This window comes from Pinus tabuliformis, chromosome X (genome assembly GCF_031772625.1).
Source record: "Pinus tabuliformis cultivar Carrire ecotype Pingquan chromosome X, CPIR1, whole genome shotgun sequence".
NCBI lineage: Eukaryota > Viridiplantae > Streptophyta > Pinopsida > Pinales > Pinaceae > Pinus > Pinus tabuliformis.
Window position 1 is genome coordinate 941,818,878 of NC_142308.1, and position 26,608 is coordinate 941,845,485.

The 26,608-nt window shown below is 38.7% G+C and overlaps 1 protein-coding gene across 3 annotated transcripts in view; it reads left to right on the plus strand.

Moving 5' to 3' along the window:
• XRCC2 (homolog of X-ray repair cross complementing 2 (XRCC2)) overlaps positions 1-26,608 on the plus strand; it is a 448,851-nt gene that overhangs the window by 240,469 nt on the left and 181,774 nt on the right. For all 3 annotated transcript variants that reach the window (XM_089446609.1, XM_089446608.1, XM_089446610.1), the window contains one exon: positions 18,599-18,736. In XM_089446609.1, the coding sequence (XP_089302735.1) occupies positions 18,599-18,736 (138 nt within the window). The remainder of the gene's footprint in view (positions 1-18,598; positions 18,737-26,608) is intronic.

The window sequence follows — 26,608 nt, forward strand, 5'->3', positions numbered from 1 at the left end:
CACTACCATTCTGTTGCATAATTTTAGGGGCACAAGACGAGCTACCCTGATCACCATATCTATCTGTAAAAGCATTGACAATGTCTTGTAAAGAAGCGAATGAATCTTCAGGACAATTATTAAACCAATTCAAAGCATCACCCTATAAAGAAAAGGCAAATAGACGCATTTTGACATCTTCATGATTATACTGGGGAGAACTACAATATTTGATTAATGTATGAAAAACCTTGTGTAGATGCTTTATAACAACAACTGAATCACCACCTAAGAACAAAGGCAATTTATGAATGGCCGCTTCCGGTATATCATGGAGAAAATTAGTAAAATGACACGGGGTAAACGAATCATCCATGATGACTTGCTTGAAGGGATAAGGAGGGACCCAATGGATGCTAGAGAGAGACCCCTGCTCAAGAAAATTAGGAGATCAACAAGAAGCGAGCTTCTATTAGAAATTCTTGTAAGAAATGAAAGAAGTGGAGTCGCCACTTGAACATGAGTGTAGCTCTAGGATCCAAAAGGCAAAAACAACTGGATATAGAGGAGGGCTTCTTGTCTGAGAAATAATAAATGAAAGAAGTGGAGTCGCCACCCAAACAAGAAATGAACCGAAATGTCCAAGTGCTCAGATCACACATATGAAATGATTAATGAGATGACAAAAGATAAGGCGATGAAAAGATCAAATGACGCCAAACAATGGTGTGTCGCTTGACCGGCTAATGAATGGCGGAAAAGTTGAGATGATTAAAACGATGTCGAAGAAACCAAGGACATAAAAAGGTCTGCCTCGGTGGCAATGCCAAGAAGTGTTGGCTTTGCTGGCGCAATTGAGAGATGAGAAAGATGAAAGATGAATGTCGTAAAGCCAAGGCCCAATAAATCGGTCCCCGGCAACCACGCCAAAAATTGTTGTCGCACAGAATGTCTGGGCACCGCGACGATGCTCAGATCGGGGGCTGTCACCCTTATCCCCAATCTCTCCATTTAAGCTCTCTCCCTACAGCAGGCTAAGGGGGGTAGACCCTATGAAAAATGTAATGAAGAAGAACTAGTTGGGAACCAACCAGTTTGGGAGACACATTGAGGCAATCAAGTAATTGATTATGATTTAGTAAGACTTAGGATTTGATTAGATTTTAAACGATTGATACCAGTGCCTTATGGAGTTAACGATCTTTCTAGGGAAATTAAGACCAAGTAATCGATTAGCGACTGCTGCTTAGATGAATGACTATCTTATATGAAATGCACTATATGATGGGATAAAATTAGACTTGAGGATGGGAAAACACTTGCGTCGCAAAAGATCTCAATCACCAAAAGTTTCTGTTCGCTTTATTAGATGAAGGCTCAAAATTAAACTTTCGAAGATATTACAATTTGAACACAAGCTTAATTCAAATCTTTCTTATACAAGTATAGCTGAAAGAGAACAAAACTTCTTTGCAATTTAATATTAATGTCAACAGATGTTCAAAAATACTCAGCTTAGGAAACAAAGATATGAAGTCTACTATAATTCCACGACAAAATTCTTTAACAATTGCTTGAAAATATTTGTAAAATGTCTAAGATGTAACAAGCATTAAATAATTCAAGCAATGACGATAGATTGTAACAGATGCACAATGTTCTAGCAATCAAAATTCAAGAGATCCAAATAGTTTAAACAACCACGAGATTTAAATGCTAACCAATTTCGATCCTAGAATTTAAAAGATGTATGCTTAGTGACTGACCCAAATCTAGGAAATTTACCACTTTCCTATAGTTAATCTTTAGATATATAAAAATTTCAAGCTTGTTTAACTATAGAGAAATGAAAATGCTAATACCACAAAAATTCTGTTTTAGATTTTTACCTTAGCACAAAAGACACCAAGGAGTTTTAAATTGACAAATTTAATTAGTCCTTAGTAAAACTTTTTCAATGTGCTAAGTTAGACTTATTGTGGTAAAAATAAATCAAAAGACTTAATAATTTATTTATTTATTTTTTAATTTTTTTTTTATGGGCCAGAGGCCACATAATTTTTTTTTTAAATCTTTAAATGGGAAAAAATGATTTCGATTTAAATTTTTTTAGAAAGTCCCAAAATGACATAAAAAATATAAAAATGAAGCCCCTTTCCCTTTTTTTTAGTTTTTAAAAGTTTTCTACGGTTTCTAGATATTTAGGATTTTGTATATTTTTTTTTGAAATTTTAATAAGAAAAATCAAACTCAAAAAAAAAGGAAAAAAGAATGAAAACCAAATAAAAAAAGGGAAATCAAAAAACCATAAAAAAAAATTGAAATTCAAAATTTGATTTTGTTTGAAAATGTTTTAGATAAAAAAAAAATCGAAAATCAAACTAGGTTAAAACAATTGAAAATCATAAAATGAAAAATAAGTTAAACCTAACCCTATCTAACCAACTACCACAGAACAAAAGATAAAAAAAATAAATCAAAAGTCAAAAACTTTTTTGAATGCAGGTCTGCGGCAGCGTGGAAGGGAGGAGATCACGCAGAGAGCAGGCAGCGATGAGAGATGGAAGGAGATCACGCAGACAGGGAGGATAACTGGTATGAAGAGGCTGCGGATAGCAGTGTTGGGAAAGGGTAGCAGATCTGGAGCAGTGAGACAATCGAACGGAAGGAAGAAGGGATGCGGGAGAAAACACAGCGAGGGAAGAGAAGAGATGCAGCGCAAGGGAAGATGGAGTTGCGAGGAAGGGCAGTCACGTGCAGGAGGAGCTTGAAGGTAATACGCTGCAGGTTGGATGATCCAGATTAAAACAGGAACACAACAAATTACAAAAATAACCATAATTACAGAGATGCAACGGAAATAATACTTCATTTCATTACTGTAAAACACTAAAATATGCTTACAAACAGAAATGGAAATAAACTAGCTAGGGCGATGGTAGCTTATCTCTGAGAAGAGATGTGGCGGCTACATGCTTCTGAACTGTGTTACAATGAGGCTCAAAGGCCTATTTATTGTTGAGAAACAATGGAAAACCCTAAACATCCAAAAACCTAACCCTAGAAGATGAAACGCTAAATTGTGGGGCGTGTTTGAGTAAATTGGTACATCAACTTTCCTGGGTCGTAACTTTGGCATATGATCTCCATTTGACGCGCACAATATCTCGCTAGAAAGATATATTCAAGAACTACAACTTTGGGAAAAGGACCACTATTGCTTCCAGTTTTCCCAAAAAACATCATTTAGGGCCTCAAAACGGCTCCGGAAGTTCAGGACCCGAAAAACTGCTAAAAATCAGTGTTCAATGGGGACTCCCCCCCCCCTCCTAGGGGTCTAGTTTCCTCGCTCTCCCGCACTCCAGGGACTTGGGGACGAGTAGGGGACGTTTCCCCATGCTCCCAAAAATGAGGAAACTCAGGGGGACGTGCCAGGGGGATGTTTCCCTTTCCTGAGGGGGCGTTTCCGAAAAGGGGGATGAGGGGGGACATGGGGGGGCGGGGGGGGGGGGGGCAATGGGGGATGAGAGGGGACGTGGGGGGACGAGGGGGGACATGGCACACCTTTAATGCATTAAAAACCATTTTAATTAACTAAACGCTGAACCTAATCTTTAATTAACAGTTAATTAACGCTTAGGGTTTTGGAAAATCGTTGTTTCATGTTATAAAAACGGCAGCCTGAACCATGAACAACACACTCACAGCCTTTGCAAGTTTGTTGAGCGCTCCACTCACAACGTTCGATTTCATTGTTTAGATTCATCATTCCAGAACTCCTCCCTCCCTCTCATCGAGCGTCCTACAAGCAGCAGCTCCCATCGAGCATCGTGCGAGCAGCACCTCCCTTCAAGCATCGTGCGAGCATCGCTGCGTGCGACGAGCGGACTGCTACAGCCTAACAGGTTAGTAATAGTTCATTTCATGAGCATTTGCCACTGCGTAACTGCGTTTAGAGTGCATCTAAAGAATGCGTTTGGATATGTTTGTGTATATGAACTGCTGTTCATTGAAGACGTGTTCACTGTTTCGGTGTTTCCAAGCCCAAATTTTTTGAATGCATGGCAAACATTGCCCTTCCAAATTTGCCCATGTGATGGGGTTCAAATGTGATATAACTTATAAGTCTCCAACAAATCAATAGTGCGCATTGTTTGGTGTGTATTGACAATTGTTTTTTTTAAGCGACAATGCTATCGTAACTAAACTACAAATGGAGGTTCCATGTTTTGATATTTTCTTCCAGCGATCAGTTCTTCCGTGGAGTCACCATGGTTCCGTGGAGCACCTTTGCTTTGACATTTTGATTTTACTCTTGCGATGAGATCCGAAACATAGAAGTCACGCCAACTAACCTTGTGTCAAAATATTTTAATTTCAGTATGAATACAACTTTCTCGAAAGAAACCAGGTTTCCATGTTTCACTTATAAATTTAAAATTTTAAATATATTTTGCAGGTTTTCATATGACAACCTTGTCTCAATTTTAAATATATTCTGCAGGTTTTATCGTTGCACAGTACAACAACCCTTTCCAAATCATTGGGCATGTGAATGAAGTTTGGGCAATCATCACAGCGTCTATCTCATAGCAGTGTCAACCAAACTTGACTGTGCTGAAGAGTGTGAGTTGAATGCAGCTTCTCAATGTGTATATATTGTAATGACCCTTTGCAAGTGCTATTATGGAATCCATGAAAAATAAATTCTTTTGCTCTAGAACTTCGCTATAGTAACTTAAAGTTTTAAAAACTCAAAAGATGGGGACCTGTGTATACTTGCTGGCTTGTTTGTATAATCTCAAGACTCCTGTAGATCCTTACGCGATATTGTTATTTAGAACCTATCTAAACTAGTGCCAAGGGCATATATTTAAGTTAAAACTTTTCATATGACGGCCTTTTGTCGGAAGCTGTTCAATTTCATAGATGAAATGCATTCGTATTAAAAACACAGCTCTATAAACCAAGATTTCAATGGGACGTAACTTACCAGCTAGTCATTATGTTACTAGTTTTAATTTTAAAGCCTTAAAGGAGGTTGAAGGTCTGGATATTTTATTATTTTGGGCATATCACTTACATCTTTAGGATCTAATCTTCAATATAAAACTGTGCAAGAGGAAGTTTGTAATGGTCAAGGTCTTTTGTACATCTGAATTCACTTGCTATCAATAGACCTTGTCATGATTCTCGGTCTGCCTTTTAGAGCAAAATAGTGGCATCTTCAGAGATCTGAAGCAAAGTTTGTAACTAATTCAGGGCACGTTAACAGAGCTGAGAGATTTATCATTTATGTGCAGACTACAGAAAAATTGAGCATAGGTTTAAAATTTTAAATTATATCCTTTTCTTTCCTAAACGCAGAAGGTATTAGAGTCTAGACTATTAGTTGAGTGAATAGATTATAGAAACAGTTTTAACTTTAGGAGCAAAGGATTTTTTTTCATTTCCTTTTTTATCATTATGTTTTGACTCTTTCAATTCAAACCAAATTGTCATAGTGGATTCAATTAATAAATTATATTTTATATTTATAAGTTTTTAAGACCCTGACGCTCCCCCACATTTCCTAAAAAATGGTGGGGAGCTTTTGCATGGGCCGCTCCCGCGCCCCCTCGCTCCCTCGCCCCCTTGTCCCGGAACCTTGGTGGAACATTGCTAAAAATAGTAAACTGTGCTACAATTAAGGAAATTGAAAAGCTGAAAGGAACAATGGTGGGGGTCCAAGTGGACTTGGCAGGTGGCCGCCAATATCCTCCTGGATCATTGGAACAACGTGTGAAGAAGTAGGTCGACGGATTTGGGGAGGCAGGTTATGCAACAATGAGGAGGGGTTTGCATATAGAGGAGAGGATGTGACAACGGGAAATGGACAGCAACGGATGAACTATGTGTTTTTTCTTTTTTATTGCAGGGTTTGAGGGGAGCGTACAGGGGCACAGATGAGGGGAAACTCCAAAACGCAGGTAGAGGGAGACCTAACATTTTTTTTTCGAATTTATCCAGAAAACCTCAGGCAACAAAGGAACTGCATCCAGAAAACAAATTTTAGACCAATATGTTTTAATGCTTTCAGATTTATTAGTGAAGCTTCTTAAAATTTTTCTAGATTAAAAAAAAAAAAATTAAACCCTAGACCGCAAAATGTTCGAATAATATCCCTGGAAAACGATTTTAACGAATCCCAGAGATCCAGATCTTATCGTCCAGGGCCTAGATCTGGACTCTGCGCAGTTTTCTGCTTCAGATCTGCAGCTGCAGGACAACAAGAAACACCCAAATGATATATACAATGACCCCAAAAAAACTAAAACCCAGAAAACCCAAGTCAGAAAATTGAAAATAATCACAGATCTATGTACATGAATGGCAGATCTATCAGATCTAGGGAGTGCTAGCCTCGCGCTATCCCAAGACTCCTGCACTGTAGCTCTCTCTACTGCTTCATCCGCATCCATCTCTACTCGACTGAGCCAGTCCTGCTACTCCTCTTCAAGGCTCCCGTAGCAAGGTCTCATCCAAGAGGCTGGGTACCTCGAGGATCCTGCCCCTCATCGCTTGTAGTCCGCCTGACTACAGTTCGATGTCTCCCCACTTCCGCTTAAGTGGTGCGTGTGCACTCATGGCATAGTCATCGTCTGTCAACACTTTCTTCTCTGCCCTTGCTGGCGTTGCCTTAGTCTCAGAAGACTCTCCCTTACTCTTCTTCCTTGGACACTGGGTCGCATAATGACCCAGCTCCCCATAGTGGAAGCACTTGATCTTGGAGAGATCCTCCTTCTTTCGCTTTTCCTGCTTTCCCTCAGATGCTAGGGCAACATCTTCCTCCTCTTGCTTAACTTTGATCCCCTTGCTGTTGCTACCCGTCTTCTACTGCCGTCTGATCTCTTCTTGGCGAAGAGCAGCCCATATCTCATCCCAAGGTGGAAGTGTCCCTCTGCCCAGTATACTCTGGACAAATACCTCCCAGTCTTCTAAGACAGCATTCAGGGCTGTCCTCACCATCAATTCCTGATCCGTCGTGGCTTCTATAGTAGTCAACTGATCTCAGATCTCATTCAGTCCTCCGAGGAAGGTGTCAATCGGTTCCACCTTCTTCATCTGATACGACTTCAACTGATTCTCTAGTAACATTCTTCTCTTCACAAAAGTATGCTGGTACAATTTCTTGAGGGCCTCCCACATCTCATATGCTGTTTCCTTTTCGGCAATGTGTAGTACTACATGATCCTTGACCCCATCAAGGATGATGCTCTTGGCCCTTGCCATTGCCTCCTCGTACTTGTTGTTATCATTTCGGTTGACTGGGATAGCTATAACCTTCAAGGCGAAGTTCTTGACATGATTTCTGTCAAGTACAGATAAGATTCTGACCTTCCAGACTGCGAAGTTCGACACTCCATCTAGCCTGTCCTGGTCTCTTACTCTGTGTAGTGCCATGATGCTCTTCTTCTTCCCTCCTTGAAGTTCTCGATTTGACTCTCTCTAAGTCTCTATTTCCCTCCTGGAAATCCTTCTGTCGATGTCGAGATGCCCCCTACTCTGATCGTCTGTGTAACCGCACCACTGATCTGGGTTTCTCGGCTAGAAACCCTTGGTAGCAGTTCTCTCCTCTTGGCTTTGCCCTGCCAGGTACTGTTCTGACCACAGTACCTCACCAGCTCCACTTTGCAATATTCCCACAGCCTTCTAAACCCCAGCAACTTGAAGGTGAGAGCTCCTAGGCTTTGTGCAATCCCGACACCAGCAACCCGGCCTCCTCAACCAACTGCTTCAGCCCTCCTAGCTTCTGTGTGGCTCTGCGTGAGGCTTCCTCTGCCTTCCTTGGCTTCTGCGCTGCCTCTTCTTGACTCACCCTTGATGATGCAGGCACTGCATCACCCTTCCCTTGTTACTGCTCTGCTAGGAACAACTTCTATCACCTCAGGACAGCTGTTTTTTGTTGCTATTGCTCTGCTCGGCTGATATCCTTAGTCCTCCTGTGATCTACAATCATGCTTTGATACCATGTTGAAGTTTCTATCAATTAGAAATCCTCCATGCACTTTATCTGATTTATTCCTACCTACTTGTTTCGTTACTTAACAAGTTATTTATAATGTAAATACTGAAAATAAACACTAGTGCATGTTCAACATATTACAGATCAACAACTAAAAGAAACAGAAACAATCACACCAAATGACATCGTTATTTTGGACCAATGTCCCTGGAAAAACCCAATGTGGGAAAACCAGTTCAGCTATCTGAGGGTTTTCTTATCAAGCAATATCAGAGTACAATCTGGGTGCCAAATCCGGCTTACCTAACAAAGAATTTCCTTGGTAGTAATACCTCTCAGTTTGAGACAAATTTCTCGGCTGAAACCCTAGATAATCCTTCTTGCAACTCCTCAGCTCCAATCTACCCCAGAAACCCCAACGTATGCCCTTTCTGGACTGCGTTAGCCCCTCTCTACCCAGCACTGGCTCTGCGTCGCCCTGAATGGGTCTGCGTCAGCCTTAGGAGGCCCTGCGTCAGCCTTCTGGCCCTTTGCGTCAGCAATGCTGGCCTCTTTGAGGTTCTGTGCAGCTCTTGGCTGCCTATGCATAGCCGTACGTGAGCCTTGGTTGCTACTGCGTCACTCTCTCTGGCTACTTGCTGCTCTTCCGACACTATCTTTGCCTCTCTGTCTCTCTGTACTCAATGCCCCTCAGTTGCAACTCCGATCACTGATTCTATCTCTCATAGCAAACCCCGCTCTAGGGAATATAATGACTGATCACTTTGGTGTATTCTCCAAGTGACCCTCAAGCCTCTTCTTATACTTTTCTTGTTGACATATCCACGGGTGAGATTAAGTCCCTAATCAACGACTAAGATTAGATCTGGCTTGATCCATGTCTTTTGGATAGTCTAACACAGTTTCATATTAATCCACATTAATATTTTATTTTCCATAAATTTAGACTTAGGGGATCCACTAAAAATATTAATTATTTTAATATCCCCTGAACTGTTTAGAATCTGCCCAAACCATTTTTGGGTATTGGAGATCTCATGTGCCCCAACCTCTCCACCAAATTTCGTGGCTAGAGCACATCCGATGCTACCCCAACTCAACAACATGAACTTACAACATCATATAGATTTAGCAGACTTGGTGTAGCATGAAATGTGTAGTATCAAGAATAGGACATCCAGAATGTGGTATCAAAACTAACTATGACATATAGAGACATAGAGATATAACTGAGACCCTGTATATACTTACGTTGTCTTGCAAAAACATATGTAAGAGATGATACTAATAATTCAAATGTAAACACTAATCATACATACCTTGTTGTAGGAGACTTATCCTCGACTGTTTATGTGTGGTCGTTACTGCAGTGATCCTTGAATGCATGTTTTTTCTTGCCTTCTAGGAGCTCAATATTGAATCTGTTGTATCTATGTGATTTCGGGTCTCCAGGGTCTGAAATTTCATCCAGTGGTAGCCCTTTGAGTCCTCTTTCCAACCCCATAGGCCTGATCAAGATTGGATTCTTCAAGAAAGAGTTATGCCCAATCTCCCACGATGACCTGATTATAAACTGGTTCAATAGAGCGAACTTGTACGAAGTGCCACATATCACAGTTGCGACCTTAGGTCCTGAAAATGCTACTCAACAAACTACAGTCCGTCGTCTTTCTGTGACTATTTATGAAATTTGAATCCAATGCTCAAGAGAAACTTACGATGATTTTCCCAACATCACCTGTTTGACATGGAATTTGGGAGCCTGCAAAAAACCTAACTTCCTCAGATCATATCTTCGAAAATATAGCGAACAAAGATCCGAAATTCGGTCACGAGGTTCATCAAGATTTCGGCTCAAATGGGTTTTAATTTCAGCTTTTGAAGCTTTGCAAAAAAAAAGTTATAACAAAAATGCCACGATGACTCGTTTTAAGCCACAAAATCCCTACAAGAGGAGGATATGAGGGTCATTATTTATATGAATGTCTTGAGTTGAGAGGGTCCTCAATTAGTGAACGTTGGAGGGATTTTAGGAGCAAAAAAATATTATTAATTATTGACTATTCAATGGCCACAACCAATTATGAGTGCCATGCCACAACCCCTAGGGTTTTAGCCCTCTAACTGGGGTTACTAACTTCAAACACAAATGACTCTCAAACCATGAAGAACTGGGAGGCGTACCGTATATCAACGGAAACATCTCGATGAGTAGAATCCATCGAGAAGATCTTTGACGCAAAATAATATGAGTTGTCAAGTCAAAATGCCCTCGCAATATCAGGTAGCCCTTGGTGCTGCTTGGGTTGACATCAATGCCAATCACTGATCTAGCACTTCCATGGTTGCATAGTCTATGATCTCTTCCTTTCTTTCTTCACACATGACATTCCTAGGAACTTCCAGTTAGAGTTCTTCCAATTACCATCAATCACCTCATATTCCATATGAGGACATATTATGTTGATTTCATCTATTGTGACCCTTGCCTTCTTGCATCCTTTCATATGAGGCGATTCCTTTCCTCTGATCATGCTTCTCAAGATAGAGAAGTGATTCATGTTACCTGCAACCATACTACATGACTTTATAGTATTGAATACAAGCATACATACCTCATTTACCTTTAGGTCATCTAGACTTCTTTTAGCAGCTTCCTTGATTGAAAAGAGCTTCAACCCCTTGATCTGCTTCATCTCTTATGTCATCATAACATCATCTCACGAATTCCACAAGTTGGAGTTTCTGATGAAACACTTGTTTCCTTTCTAGATCGGTGAACTTTCCGATGAGGATTCTATCAGAGAATCTTGAGAATCTTGCATATCCTTATTCAACAGATGTTTCCTTTTGACTGATGTATGATGAGACTTGTCCTAGATGACTTCTTCCTTTTTCCCATAAGTGTCACTTGAGCTTTCAATGAGGTTCCCAAGTGTTATATCCTTCATAGTTGACTCTCATAGATTTTGTTCCAGACATCCTTCATGTTTCCTATGGTGATGTCACGAGCTCTTTCTAATGCTTTTCCTCTTCCTTGGACTTCCTTCACTTCTTTGGTGATATGGGCTTCTTCTCTCTTTCTTATTATTGCCCTTCTTGAGCTTAGGAGAATCTTTCCTGTATTAAATCTTAGCTATGTTCTTCTTTCTTTCCGACAAATGTTTGAACACTTTTTTCCCTCAACCTGTTTTCTTCTATCTTGCACAACAACCACAAGTTGTTGAATGGAATAGCTTTCTTATCCTCATAGGCATTTGTTACCTTGTTCATCAGTTAGTGCAAAGGAGATCATTTCCTTATCTAAAATCATCTCTCCCAGATCTTATAGTTGAGATCTTATGAAGATAACCCTTTATCCTTTGATACCTTCAATTTGTGTAGATCATATCTAAGTGATATGACCTTCTTTATCGCATCTTCAGAGAACAATTTTACCAACTTATCATATATCTCTTTTGATGTCTCCAATACTGCTATATGAGACAATCTTTGAAAGACTCCTTAAGGATCTCTTGAGCCCGTAGATCCCTTTCCGTGTATTCAGAATGGTACTTGACCTTCGGATGGTTTGGACACTTTTCCATCAATGACTTCATGCTCTTCAAGGACTTTACTATCCTTCTTTTCCATGCAAGGATGTTTGATTACCCAACCAGCTTATAGATCTCCTTGCAAAAACGAAGTCATTTTACTAGAATAGATTATAGAAGAAAAAGGTACTTACTTGTCAAGTGAAGATAAAATCTTAAACTTGATACCTTTGATGATGATGATCGATGAAGATGCCTATATGCTCCTCAGATGATCTTCTTTAAGGATAAGGAGATCATTGCTTCAATGAGGGGGAGACTGCCTTGGAACCTTTTGAAGATAATGATCAGGCCCTTGATCTTGCTTCTCTTGATTGAATAGTCTACAATTTTTTTGAGGTTTCCTTTTGTGATGATAGAGTGTGGATCTCAGAAATACTTCTAGGGTTTTGACTTTCTCCAAGATGATATGATCTTTGACCTAGAAATGCTTCTCTTGGATGAATAGACTTCAAGTTGCTTTGATTTGTAGATCTATTCGCCTTGAGTAGAAATAAAGCTTTGGCCTTGATTGATGATCCCAAGACTTCTTTTGAAGTAGACTTTCTTCTTTGATCTAGGGTTTGATTCTTTGATGTAGATCTTGAACTTTCATTTTGATATCCTTCGACTTGCTTTGACGCCATTCTTGAAACTCGATCCTTGAGTGTCTCTTTGATTAGATGCCCCTTCTTGACTTTGTCACCTTAGCTCTAATACCATGTTGAGAAATCTAGGGCATCAAGTATTAGGTGATTTCTCTTCCATTAGAAGTACTTGTGAGCGCTTTTTACAATGTTAGGTTAGGATCTTCTTTTCTTAAGTTATTAGAGTTCTTCTTCATCAAATGACTACCAATGCATAAACATAAATAGACAAGAGACACAGAATGTAGGCTATGAGCCAGGGCCAAAACCTCTCACTCTTTGAGAGGAAAACCCACACAAATTCTTCTTATATAGATTCCAATTGACGAATACCAAGACCAAGACCCTTAACCTATTAGCCACTCCAAGACCAAGACACTAGTTCTCTTGAATGTCTTCTGCTCTTTTCTTCTTCTTGACTCCTCTTCCGCTTTGACCTTCTTAGCACCAAGACATAGTTACAATGATAACATTAAAACGAACTGAGATCATCTCCTATCTGAGCGTAGCAATGAATTGTAGACACACTTGAGATGGCACCGAAACACATCACTGTAATGTGACCGAAATGGGATTAATGTAGCAACACCAAAGCTGAGATAGCACCGAATTTGTGAGCTTTAGATAACATCGAATCACTGTGATGTATCACTGAAATGTCCCCACTGCAATGCTTAGTCTATATGCCGAGATTGTCACGAAGTTATCTTTGAGATCACAAAAATGTTACCGCAGTCTTCCCTGAAATTTGAGCTTGTAGACTGTGTCATAGGTCCGAAACTTCTCTTCTCTAAGATCCGAATGTGTCACTGTAATCTCCTATCCGAATTATAGAGGTATTTGAAATTATCTCTGTATTTTGCCACCCAAATTTAAGAAGGATCCAAACTCCTTCACTGTGGAAATTGTTGAAATTTCTAAGTCTAACACATTAGAAATTCTTCATGCATTATTTGGTTTACTTCACCTACTTGTTTATTCCTTAACAAGCTATTTAACCATATAAATACTGAAAATAAACACAAATGTAGTCTCAACTCATCTACAAATCATCAACTGAAATAATAGACAAACACACAAGGGACACCGTTATTTTTGGACAATTGTCCATGGAAAAACCCAACCTAGGAAAATCGGTGCAACAGTTCTGAGGGTTTTATTACTAAGCAACTTTCTTGAGTATAACTAGGGTGCCAAACTGGCTCACCCAACAGAGATTTCTATCTGGCAGTAATACCTCTTCTCGGAAGTAGATATTCAGCTTCTTAGCTCTAGTCTGCCCCACAAAAATCCTTTTGGCGCTTCTCCAAGGCTTTGTGTCAGCCCTGCTAGCCTTTGCGTAGCTCTGGAACCCTTTGCGTCAGCCTTCTACTTCTCTACGTCAGCTCTTTGGCCTTCTGCGTCACCCACGCAGGCCCCTCAGCCTCTGCGCAGTATCTAGCTTGCTCTGCGTGGCTCCTGCTGGCTTTGCGTAGCCTCCTCAATCACTGCGTTGGCCCTCTGGCACTATCTCTGCCTCTCTGCTATGTACTCACTACCCCTCGCTACAACTCAGATCACTTGTTCAAATTTTCTCAGCAAACCCCGCTCCAAAAAATTGAACTGACTGATCAATCTTGGTGTATCTCCAACTGACCCTCAAGCCTCCTCTTATACTTTTCATGTTGAGTCTTCAACGACTGAGATTAAGTCTCTAATCAACGACTAAGATTAGATTTGGCTTGATCCATGTCATTTAGAACATTCTCACCCAGTTTTATATTAATACCCATTAATATTTTAATTTTCCTAAGTTTAGACTTAGGAACCCCATTAAAAATATTAATTATTTTAATATCTCTCTAACCGGGTGGAATTTCCCCAAACCATTTCTGGGTCTTGGAGATCTCATGTGCTTTAGCCTGTCCACCAATTTTCATGACTAGATCACATCTGATGCTGCCACAAATCAACAGAAATGCGAAGACCCCATCCACATATATATAGTAGTTGTCCCATACAAATAAGCCAACATGAGAGTTTGAATTGGTGTGTCTCCATATTAAGTGAGTCAACATGATTTTCTTACTTTATCTTGAAGCCGACTTGCAGAGGAGTAACATGTGCTTGTCTTGGAGGGCTATTTGACAATCCTATAGACTTAAATACATTTGTAACATGCCCAAGAAGGGTTCTTCATACATGACATTGACTCTTTTTGACAAATCCTAAAGGCTCACAATGGGAGCCATCTAAGAATAAAATCTCTTGGTCATGAAACTCATGAAGCAAGCATTACAATAATAATTTTATTTTTTCTTCTTTTCATCATTTACAAAAATCACAATTACATGTCATTATGAAAACCGAACCTAGTTACACTTTTCAACAATATATAATTCCTTTATTAAAGGATTTCCATTCATTTGCCAAAGGTCCAACCAAACCTAATTCCGTTGGAGTTGACCAATGATCATTTGAGAACAGAGTAGACTCAACTATTTTTGACATTATTAAGGTAGATATAGTCTTTGGAGTTCAAGGATTGAATCAATTCCAGAGATAAATTGTAACAATGGGCTCCACCAATAAAGGGATCCTTGCCAAGAATTGCATGTTTTTTGTCTCCAACTTTCTAGGCAAGCCAATTGAAAAGAAAAGGAAAGGAGTTTGTGAGGGCCTTCCAAACAATGGAGCCCCTATAGGTTGTCTTATTTGCAGCTCTTCTGAGCCATTTCACCACTAACATCCTTTTGAGATATTTTTCCTTTATCACTTGGCTCCAAAGTCCTCCACCACACAATCTTATCCACGTATTTTTTAGAGCAAGGGCTTTACAAAACCAAACTAGATTCTTGAAAGCCAACCCCCCAAGCTTTTTTTGGCCCAGCTGGCAAGGTGAATCCCATCTTTACTTTTCTCATTGTTCCACAGGAAGCTAAACATCCTTTGTCTTATATTATTTATGATATCTTTTGGAATCTTGGAAATAGACAGCCAAAAAACCGGAATGTTTTCCAGAACAGATTTGATTAGAATCATTCTTCCCCCTAGGGACAACTAGTTATAACACCACATACATATTTTCTTCTCTACTTTTCTAAGCAACCACATCCAATCTTCTTTTAGATAACCATTTGGTTTTAGGAAGAAGCTTAAATACTTGAAACCTTTTTCTAGAGCATTCACCTAAAAGGGCAAAAAAGACTTAATGGAAGAGAGGGTTTTAGAGATGACATTATTTTGAAGAAAGAAGGATTTATTTGCACTAATCTTTTTCCAGTGGTCTGACAAAATAAGGTAATCACCCTATGAAAGACCTGACATTTCGAAACATAACCTGCCCCCATCAGCAGTGCATCATCCACAAAGAGTAAGTGGGTAATATATTGCTTATTTGAGATTTTAATGCCTTTGCTATTTCCTTCTTGCTTTTCTCTCAACAAAAAGAGACTCAAGCCTTCCATCACTAGCAGAAACAGGAGGGGAGATAGGGGATACCCCTGCCTGAGTCCTCTGGACTTGAAAAAGGTGCAAGAGAATATGGAAAAATATGCTGAAGTTACACATCCCATGATCTAATTTGTGACCTCCAACCCCAAGCCAACTTGTAACAGGACTAATTTGAGGAAAGTCCAGTTTACTTTGTTGAAGGCCTTATTGAGATCTATCTTAAGGACCAGAGCTTCAGGTTTTTTACTTTTAGGGAATGAAGAACTTCTTGAGCAATACCAATTGCATCATGAATTTGTCTATTAGCTAGAAATCCAAATTGATTTAGAGACATCTTCTTTGCTAAATTTTGTTTTATCCGATTTGAGATCACTTTCTAAATGGTTTTGTAAATCAAGATACTCAGAGAGATTGGTCTGAAGTCAAATGAGGACTTTGGTTTAGAGATTTTTGGAATCAGAGCCAAAATGGTTGCTTTAATGGCTTTTGAGACTCTCCCAGTCCTTCTTGATTCCTCCACTGTTTTGTAAAGATCGGGTCCCATGCGATCAAAGAATGTTAATTTTAGGTATGTTCTATGCTTAAAGCAATTTATTTCAATTTTCCCAATTAGCTCAATATCATTTCCAGATTAGCAATCACATCAGCATAATAGTAAATTGCAGATAGAACATAAACATAAATCGCAGAAGACAAGCCAAGACAAGAGGACACAAGATGTGGCGCTAGCCAGGGACAAACCCCAATGTGAAGAAACCCTTGATCAATTCTTCTTATATGTTCTTCAATAGTTCAACAGAGAGAGAGAGATAGTACATATACATCAAAAGTCAACATATTGACTTATCTAAATAAGAACATAGATCATCTCTAAGAAGATGATACATGAGGTAGCTGAACTCAGTTGAAGACATGCTGCTTCAAATGATTCTACAAGGTGACTCCATCACCATGCTGCACCTATCATTGTGTTGCACCTCACTGTGCTGCACCATGCTGCGCCCATCATTACTATGCTGTATGTCATCATGCTTCACTAATCATGACTGTACCCATCACCGTGCTCAATGTATACTGCAATGTATCATCACTTCAACATGGTGCTTCAATACCTTTTGCTGTTGCACTATTCACATCATGCTCATCCTCACCGGGCTGTCGCTATGTGCTGCACTGAATTGCATCCATGCTGCCTACAACAGTCACTGCATTTATCATGCTTCTTTATGCACCTTACTGCATCATGCTGCCCATGCATCTTGCTGCACTATCATTATGTCTTATTGCAGTTTTAGGTCTGCAATATAGCTGTTGTGATTGTGACTAGTTAGGGCATATTGGCAACCCCTAAACAGTCACCCAAACAACCCTCCTTGGCTGCGGCCTATACTAGGAGAGATGCTCACCTGACTTGATGCTGTTTTGGGCATGAACAACCCTCAATATACCCTACGCTACCCTTCAATAGTGAGGTAGGGCCTGCGACCTAACCATAGCAATCTATGCTGCCTCTCCCAAGGCTTCTCCACCCAAGAACCACCTCAAACAACCCTGAAACTTATCTTCCATGTCCTGGCCTTCAAGAACAGACCCTCGGCCCTCCAACCAGCACTTCGGATTTTGTTTAACCCATGAAACAGTCCTCCAACCCATGCTGCCCTAGCCTCCCATGCTGTGGCCTCAAATTAGACCTGCGGCTAGGGCTAGGGCTTGAACGCACAACAGTTTAGGGCATATAGTAAACCCTTATAGGACAGCGAGGGAGCCTACTTCAATCTCCTTCATGACAACGGTGAGGGTCTCCCTTTGGACAACGTATTAGATAAGGGTTGTCTTCTATGACAACGAAGAGGATTAGGGCATGCCTGCTTCTTAATATGACAACGTCCTGGATCTATGCGTAGGGTTTTCATGAACTAGGGCATCATCCTCTAGGATTGCATTTTTCCCTTAAGGATTCTTCTTTCCACTAAAACCCAAAACAAGTGGAGAAGAAGAAATCTCAAGAGAGTTGTGTGTACAAATGACTTGCAAGGCACTTGTATTTATACTAAAACATGGAGCACAAGTGGGGGCAGTTTGGTCGCTGGCCGACCTTGACGAATTGTCCCATAACACAAATAAATTCATATCTCCATGAATACTTATCGGAATCGGATGATCTTTAGATCAATCCTACACCTCTAGATGAGAGGAGTCCAAGAAAAATACCAACTGCCATAAATAAGATGACACACATGAAGTTTGGCCATAGTTGCCAATTTTAACAAAGAAGGATAGAAAAAGTTTAACAGTCCAGCCATCAGGGCCTGGAGTTTTGTCTTTTGAAAAAAGATTCAGAATCCCCTTTATTTCATCAAGGGAGACATGGCTACAAATCCTATCCGAATCCTCTAGATTGAAGAATCTTGGATAGTTTCGGATGAGCTGAAGTTGAGGAATATTGTTGTTTTTGCCTGAATCTCTAAAAAGAGAGGAAAAGTATTTTACAGCTGCAACTTTTAAATCATGTTGGCTTGTGACGATGCTACCCTCCTCTACTTCCAGCTCCCAAATAGAGTGTACCCATGCTATAGAGTTTAAGGTGCACACTCATATGTTTTGGTAGTTAACATCAGTTATGCCCAAACATGTACTTAATGGCTTCTTTCATAATGAATAAACATCTTGCATCATGCATGCTTTGAATATTTTTCTAACATTGACTCCAACCTGGAATGATATTAAAATCTTATTGATTTGCATGTTGCTGCTCTTTGCTTATGTTTTTGAATGTCTTATTTTATTTTATTCGTTATCTACGTTTCTCTATTCTTTATGAAATATACTTAGATGAAACTCTTTGCGATATTTGGGGAATCTCAAAGGAATTTTTTTGATTGTAAGTACAAAAACATAACTAGTATCTTATTAATCCTTTTATTTATATATAAGTTCTTACTGGTTTTTAATATTTTCAATAGGAGACCTTTGTCTTTACAAGTTGTATGGGAAGTTGTTGTCCAAGAATTACGCCTTCTTCTACAAATCAATACCATGTTAGTGTTGGCCACAAAACCCACTATCTATAGTATGACATCATCGGAATATCTTGCAAATAGGTATGTGAGTTGTAGTTTGAAATTTATTTCTTCTATGTTACTTTCACCTAAATAGATTTTAGATGTTTATGGTTAATGAATATCGTTGTGTGGACTATATATTCCCTTTTGGCATAAATACAAAATTCGTTGTTTATGATGTTTCTTTGCCTTCTACGTTTAATAGGACAGTATAAAGTTTTATTGATTCTATATGATTGTATGTTTCTCATGTCTCCCATTTCATTTTGAGCTGTGTTTTTATCAAATTAGAAGATTTATGTAATACCATAGATGGAAATTAATTACGGTCAATGATGAGTGTTGTCACCTTAAAACCCCCTTATCTAAAATGTCATTGTCCATGGTCACCTTGTTGTTTGGTCTCTATCTTGTTGAATTTCCCTTTGATAAACACTACCTTTTTTAGTTTAGGTGAAGGATGACGAGATTCTCACGAGCTTGTATATTCATCCATGACAAAGTTACCAGCTTAATGAGATCTATAATTTCAAAATGAGAATTCTAGCTCAAAAAGTTTATATTTTTATGTAAAAAACATGAAAAACACTCTAATTTCAAAAAATGGTGATGCTGAATCACTCTCTCTTTTTTAGGGTTAAAATTCCAACAATTTTCAACCACGGCACAAAAAAACAAATGATTACAAAAACTTTAAAATTCCAACAATTTTCAACCATGACATTAAAAACCAATATCACGAGTATGAAAAAGCTTAAAATTCCAACATTTTCAACCATAGCATTAAAAACCAAATATCATGATTGTGAAAAACCTTAAAGTTGACACCTAAATTAGAGTTGTTCCACTGAGAGCAAATCATTTTTATTTTTTAATTATTTTTTTAAGACAGCTCATTTGAAAACTTAGCCTAAGATAACTTGACGCCTTTCTAACGAAGTATTAAATTACGACATTTTCCTATCCATGGTCTAGAAATTTCACTAGTATAAACAAAATAATAAAAAACACCATTCAAAATATTTATTTATTAAAAATTAAAAAACATTTATTTTAAATATAGATTTTAAATTCTTTTAATTAAAAAAATGGGAATTTTATTTTATATTTTAAAATAAAATAAAATAGGTTTAAAACTACTTTTTTAAAATGAAAAAATAAATAAAAAATGACCCAAAAAAGCTCAAAATTTTAAATTAATTTAAAAAAATATTAAAAGGAAAAATTAATTTGGAAAAATATTAAAAGGAAAAACTAAAATACATTAAATAAAATAAATAAATAAATAACACACCAAAAAAATAATAACTAAAAGTTTATATTAAAAAAATACTACAAGTAGTAAAATAAAAAAATAGAAAAAATTATTAAAAAAAAAAAAATTAAAAACAAAACACTTTTAAAAAGCCCACGATGTTTTGGAATGACGAGGAATGGATGGACTGTTAAAACACTCCTTGCAAAATGGTCATCCGTTCAAATCCCTTGTAAGTTAGTCAAAAGAAAAAAAACAGTTAAAAAAAAATTGACCCAAAAAAAAAACCCAAAATCAAAGAAAACCAAGGAGGTCGGGGTTGGGCCCTATCACAATGGCATGGATATGATGCCATTGTGACTAGGGCGATGCCCACCCCACCATTTTTTTAAAAATTTTGGTTATTGTTTTTTCTAATGGTTTCTTTTTTCATTTTTTGATTTTGTTTGTAGGTTTTGTTTTTCATTTTTTAAATTTATTTTTCATTTTACGTGCTTGTAGGTTGTTTTTAATTGATTTTTGTTCCTTCCTTTTTTATATTTTTTACTAAATTTTATAGATGCTTTCATTTCTTATATTTTATAAAATTTAAATAAATTTATTTATTTTCAATTTCTTTCAAATATATATATTTTAAATGTTTTAATTTTTACTTATTAAACTTTTTTTAATAGTTTTTAATTTTTTTTTTAAATTTTTTATTCTTTATTTCATTTTTTTAATTATATTGAAATTAAAATTTATTGATTTATTATTTTTATGTGTTTTTAGGGTAAAATTTATTTATTTATTTTTAAATTTTGTATTTGAAAAGTGGTTGTTTATATATATATATATATATATACTCTAAAAGAGAAAAGTGGTTTTTATTTTTCTTTGGTCTTTTTCTTAATATATTCATTGCTTTTCGGGAAAAATAAATAAATAAATAAATCACATCTTTTTCTCATTATTTTTTTAATGTTATTTTTTTTTTCAAAGAAAATGATTGATGGAGAACTAGCAATATCACCAGATATATGCAACAACCCCAAGCCACATATATCAGAAACTCATAGTTTGGCCTAGGACCGAGACGTCTCGAGACCACCAAAAATTGGAGCCGAGATCCCAGACTCCAATAGGATGTCTATCCTTCTAGACTTACTATGACGGGTCATGGTGTCCCACCAGGGATTTGAAACTGGGTGGAGGGGATAACATCCTAGTGAGACTACCACCCTGTCGTCCCATGGGGAGAATTTTTTAATGTTAATTATTGAAATAATAATCAATTGATGATAATTTTTTTTTATGTAATACCCCTTTTAGAGTGAGAGTTGATTTTATGTTTTTTATTTTCAAGGGTACCAATTGCCAAGGCCATATGTTCATTAATACGTAATTTAAACTCTAAAAATAAAATCAAAATTATACAAACTTGAAAAAGTCTTAAAAGACCAACATTTGAAAGAAAAGGGTAGCCATATTTGAAAAATATTTAAGAAAGCGACATTTGAATAACAAAGGAAGACAAACGTGAAAAATGCTTAAAAAATCAACATTTGAAAAAGAGAAAGAACGATAGACAAATTTGAAAAACGCTTAAATTGCGGACTTGTGGCATCATATCTCTGTGACTTAGTCTGAGTTTTGTGGCACCCCACATCTGAGGTTCTGTGGCATCACATTCGAAGTTTTGTGACATATCTCATGCGAGTTCTGTGGCACTCTTTGTGATCTATGCAAGCTTCTCTGTGGCGTTATTCTATGTGGTATGCAAGCTTCTTTGTGTCACTATTCTTTGAGGTATGCGAGCTTCTCTGTGGCTCCCTATTTTTGTGGTAAAACAAAGTTCTATGACTGAGGAAGAGGACGAAATTCAGCCCCATGTATTGTAGACTTTGATTATGAACTAGTGTTGACTATTTCTCTCTCTCCTTGACTGGTTTTGACTTGGCAAATATTGAGGTCAGAGATTGATGTTTTGATTGGAATGTTTTGATGTACCTTTTGATAAACTGAACTCTCTCTCATAAGGAAAGATTATTGGGTTTTCCCTTGTGGGTTTTTTCCTAGCTGCTGGCCTAAATTTTGGTGTCTCTTGACTTATTGCTCACTGTGATCTCTACTGTTGCTCTATTGTTAATGGTTGAAATTTTTCATGTATAACTGCTTGATGATCAGAATGCACTAATGTTAAGTTTAGGTATGTTCTATGCTTAGAACATTTTTTTTCAATTTTCATAGTTAGTTCAATATCTTTTCCAAATTAGCAATCACATTAGCATTAAAGTAAATTGTAGATAGAACATAAACACAAATCACAGAAGACAAGCCAAGACAAGAGAACACAAGGTGTGGTGCTAGCCAGGGACAAACCTCAATGTGGGGAAACCCTTGATCAATTCTTCTTATATGTTCTTCAATAGTTTAGCAGAGAGAGAGGGAGAGAGATAGTACATTTACAACATAAGTCAACACTTTGACTTATCTAGATAAGATCATAGATCATCTCTAAGAAGATGATACATGAGATTAGTTGAAGACAAGCTGCTTCAACTGATTCTCCATCGTGCTGCATCTCGTCATCATGCTGCACTCATTCACTAAGATGCTCTTGTCATGGAAATGCAACCAGTCATGGTTGTACCCATCATGGTGCACTATGCTGCACCAATCACAGTTGTACCCATACATGCTGTTGTACATACTGCCTCCACTATGCTGCAATCATTATAGTTGTACCTATACATGCTACTGTACATACTGCCTCCACTATGCAACAGTTGTACCTATACATGCTGTTGTACATACTGCTTCCACTGCAACAGTTGTACCTGTTCATGTTGCTATACATATTGCTTCTGTACCATAATATGTCCAACATATCATACCCAAACATGGCCATGCTGTCATCTATAGCAACAACAACTAGGTGACCTTTCAGGACAACAACCAACTATAGTATTGATCCTATACTAGGATCCAACACCCTTGCAAAACACTGTTGAATTGATATTTGTCTGCGTTTGTGACAGCCCTGGTTAGGGCACGTGCTGCAGCCCTAAACCCTTATGACAGTCCACAAACCAACCCTCAAAGGTTTGCAACATTCCTAGTGAAGCCTCCTTTTTGTCCAGGCTACCTTTTGAGGGGCTAGTCCACCTTAACAACCCTCTACGTAGCTCTTTCTGTGTGCTAAGGCCTGCGGCCTAGCACTGTCATGAGACAGTCCCTACGCACGCCCAAACACACCTCCTTCAGCGTTTTGTCCCTCTAGCTCTTCGGCCTTCACTACCCAACAACTTGGCCCTTGAACAAAAACTCAGACTTGTCTTGATAACCATCAAATAGTCTAAGGACAGTGCGCAAATCCACCCAGCAAACTGTCCTCTTCTTGATCCTCTCTTGCTGCGGCTAGGGCATCTTTATACCACCCTTAGGTAGTGCAGCGTAAGGCTTCCTCTAGTTGCGGATTAGGGCCTTCCCTTTGCTACGGATTAGGGCTCCCTTTAGCTGTAGATTAGTGCTCTTCTAGCTACGGATTAAGGCTCCCTTTAGCTGTGGATTCAGGCTCTTCTAGCTGCGGATTAGGGCCTCTTAGATTTGCCGCCAGATCTCCTACAAGTCTGCGGCTAGGGCTCTCCTAGATGACCCTTCTTTGGGCTGCGTAGAAGGCATCTCTTCTAGACCTCCTATTCCACCAAAAACCCAAAACAAGTGGAGAGTGAGATCACAAGAGATGAGTCTAAATGACTTGAAATCCTCCTTTATTTATACTAAAACATTGAGCGCAAGTGGGGTTTATTTGGTTGTTGGAAGTCCTCCTTTATTTATACTAAAATGTTGAGCACAAGCGGGGTTTATTTGGTTGCTGGCCGACCTTGACGAATTGTCCCATAACACTAATAAATTCATATCTCCATGAATACTTATCGGAATCGGATGATCTTTAGATCAATCCTACACCTCTCGATGAGTGGGAACCAAGAAAACTATCAGCTGCCATAAATAAGATGACCCACATGGAGTTTGGCCCTAGTTGCCAATTTTAACACTCCCTCTCAACTAGGGAGAACTCCATCCGCTGATCCATATGTTCGATTGTATTATCTTTGCCATCAGTGCCCTGCACTCCTCTGCTCTGCTGAGCTCTGCTGAACCATGAAGAAATATAATTGATCAAGAATGTCTCATACCATTCTCTACTGACCCAAAGTCAATTTCATCTTAATGACCCGAAGTCAGTTTCATCTTACTGACTCGAAGTCAGTTTTATTGATCCCAGATCAATATCACAAGAGAGTGTCTCAAACCACTCATACTGATCCCAGATCAGTTTCGTTGATTCCAGATCAATGGAGGTCATCCTAGCATAGGGAGTACGGTAGATACAACGATGCATCCATCAATAGTACTACTATGGTCCCTAACCCCATTTCCCTGCTCATTGATAAGATGAGAGGTACTTTGACGCAGGAACCACGTGCGATACCAAATGATGCATATAAAATGCATAATCTCATTTGTCCCAGGAATTTCAATGACCTGCCTGGTCAAACCTTCATAAGTTAAGGTTTAAGGCCCCTTAATTGAATCTCATGTGGAACGAGTTAATTTACTAATCCTAGTCTGACCCTTTGGTGATCCTTTTCCATGGAACCTTGTAACTCAACCCTTCAACCTTGGTTAATTATATACCCATGTATATTAACCAAACCCCGCTCTATAAGCCAGCTCATCCTTTATCGCAATTGCTGAGTTCAAAGGACTCAATATCATTAGCATTCAGGATTCCCGACTTGCAATATGTGATTGCCCATTTCCATCGTTGATTTTTCCACTAGATCAATGGCTATCGCAATCTCGCATCACACCAACCTGTGACTCCATCGCCTCTCGCATGTGAAATGCGATAACACAACTGGACTTCAATTGAACTAAAGCCGCACCTATAACTTTCTCAGGTCCGCTCTGCCCAAGCCTTATCGCTCAATCTCCACCGTCGATCTTACCTTTAATCCGACGGTTGATGTCTTCCTCGATCAACAGAGCTACTTGTTGATCCTGCGCCGTAGATCAAAACCCATTTGATCCGACGGTCCACAATGATATTGCACCGAGAATTTGCGCGACGTTTATCCGCCTCATAGAGCCAATATGGTTCATAAACATTGGTCTATAAATATTCGGGTCTACCCTTGAAGTTAAAGTTCGATCTCTTTACGGGTCGATATCCGTTGGATGACAGAGGCCATCCAATCCTACGGTTTGCGGCCCTTCAATTAGCACGCGGGTTATCAAGCTTTCAACCCCCGTAGTTGACTATGATGTAAGCATTTGGATTTGCGATCGACGGTTAATAACAATTACGGGCCTTCAACCACAATTAAGGCACCCGTACACTCTCTACCCCCGCTGTGGTTACTAATCACCGTCGATCTACCAGATCTGTCGATCTGACAGTCTAGATCAATTCTCGCCTTTCACCTTCTGCAAGTACTTGGATTGAATCTCCGCCGTTCATTTCTTTTACTTATATTGTACGACTTAATCTTGGTCGTCCATCGCCTTCAGCCTCGTTCGTTGATCTTCAGATCCAATGACTCCTGTGCATCGTTCCTCATTTCTTTACCCTTTTCTTTACTTCATTTTTATGCCATTCTTCAATGTTCTTTTGTGATTCCGGTTTTCTTCAGGGTTCTGGTCCTTCGCTGTTCTGCCACACAACTTCCTCCTTAACTCCGCTCACGCCTTTATGCTCCTCCACCTTCACTGTAACACTAAAGGCTTCCTCCTGTATTGTCGGTGTGTACAAGCCATAACACCTCTTTGTTATTCTTCTCTGTATTCCGCCTCTGATTCTACACATGCAACTTCTGTTACATAGAACTTACTTCTAGTTCACACACAGATTACAATTAAATTACTCCATACACACACATACACTCAGAATCGAGTTGTTTGTATTAATAAATAGGTATTTACACAGTTTCTTCTCTCAGGCCTGATTTCCAATATCAGTGGCCTCTGTTTCACAATCTGCCCGTAGGCTTACAATCAAACCTTTAACTCTTGAACTGACTGACTAACTAGCTAACCAACCTTTGACTATGCCTTTTAGGCTTACATTTATACAAAAGGGATTCTACAACCAATTCCTGGTTTAGATCCATAATATTCTCAAAAAAATCCTAAAATCTCTTCCTTATCTCTAAGGATCCTCTCTAATCCACAAAAGCATGAATTAGCTCCTAATCTAAGATTTACAATTAATTCTCAAATCTCTCAATCTCTTAACTATCCCGATTCTTTCATGTTCTCCTACATTCGAGAATATTTACTAATATGCCTCACTATACTTAATTAAATCCCTATTCTAGCTTTTCTCATTAAAATCATTCAACACCTTAATAATTACATTAATTCAAAACATAGGAAACCAACTTCCTTGAAATCACAAGACCCCCTATGTCTACTAAGATACAATGATATTATTGCGCTGAATGCTCCTGCATCATACTTCCCATGAGTCCCAGACTGCATGGGTAGGCTGCCTCGACAGGAGAACTAATCATCCTGTCCACAGTCGCCACGGGAGAACTAATCATCTCGGCCCACAGGAGAACTAATCATCCCGTTCCATAGTTGCCACAAGAGAACTAATCATCTCG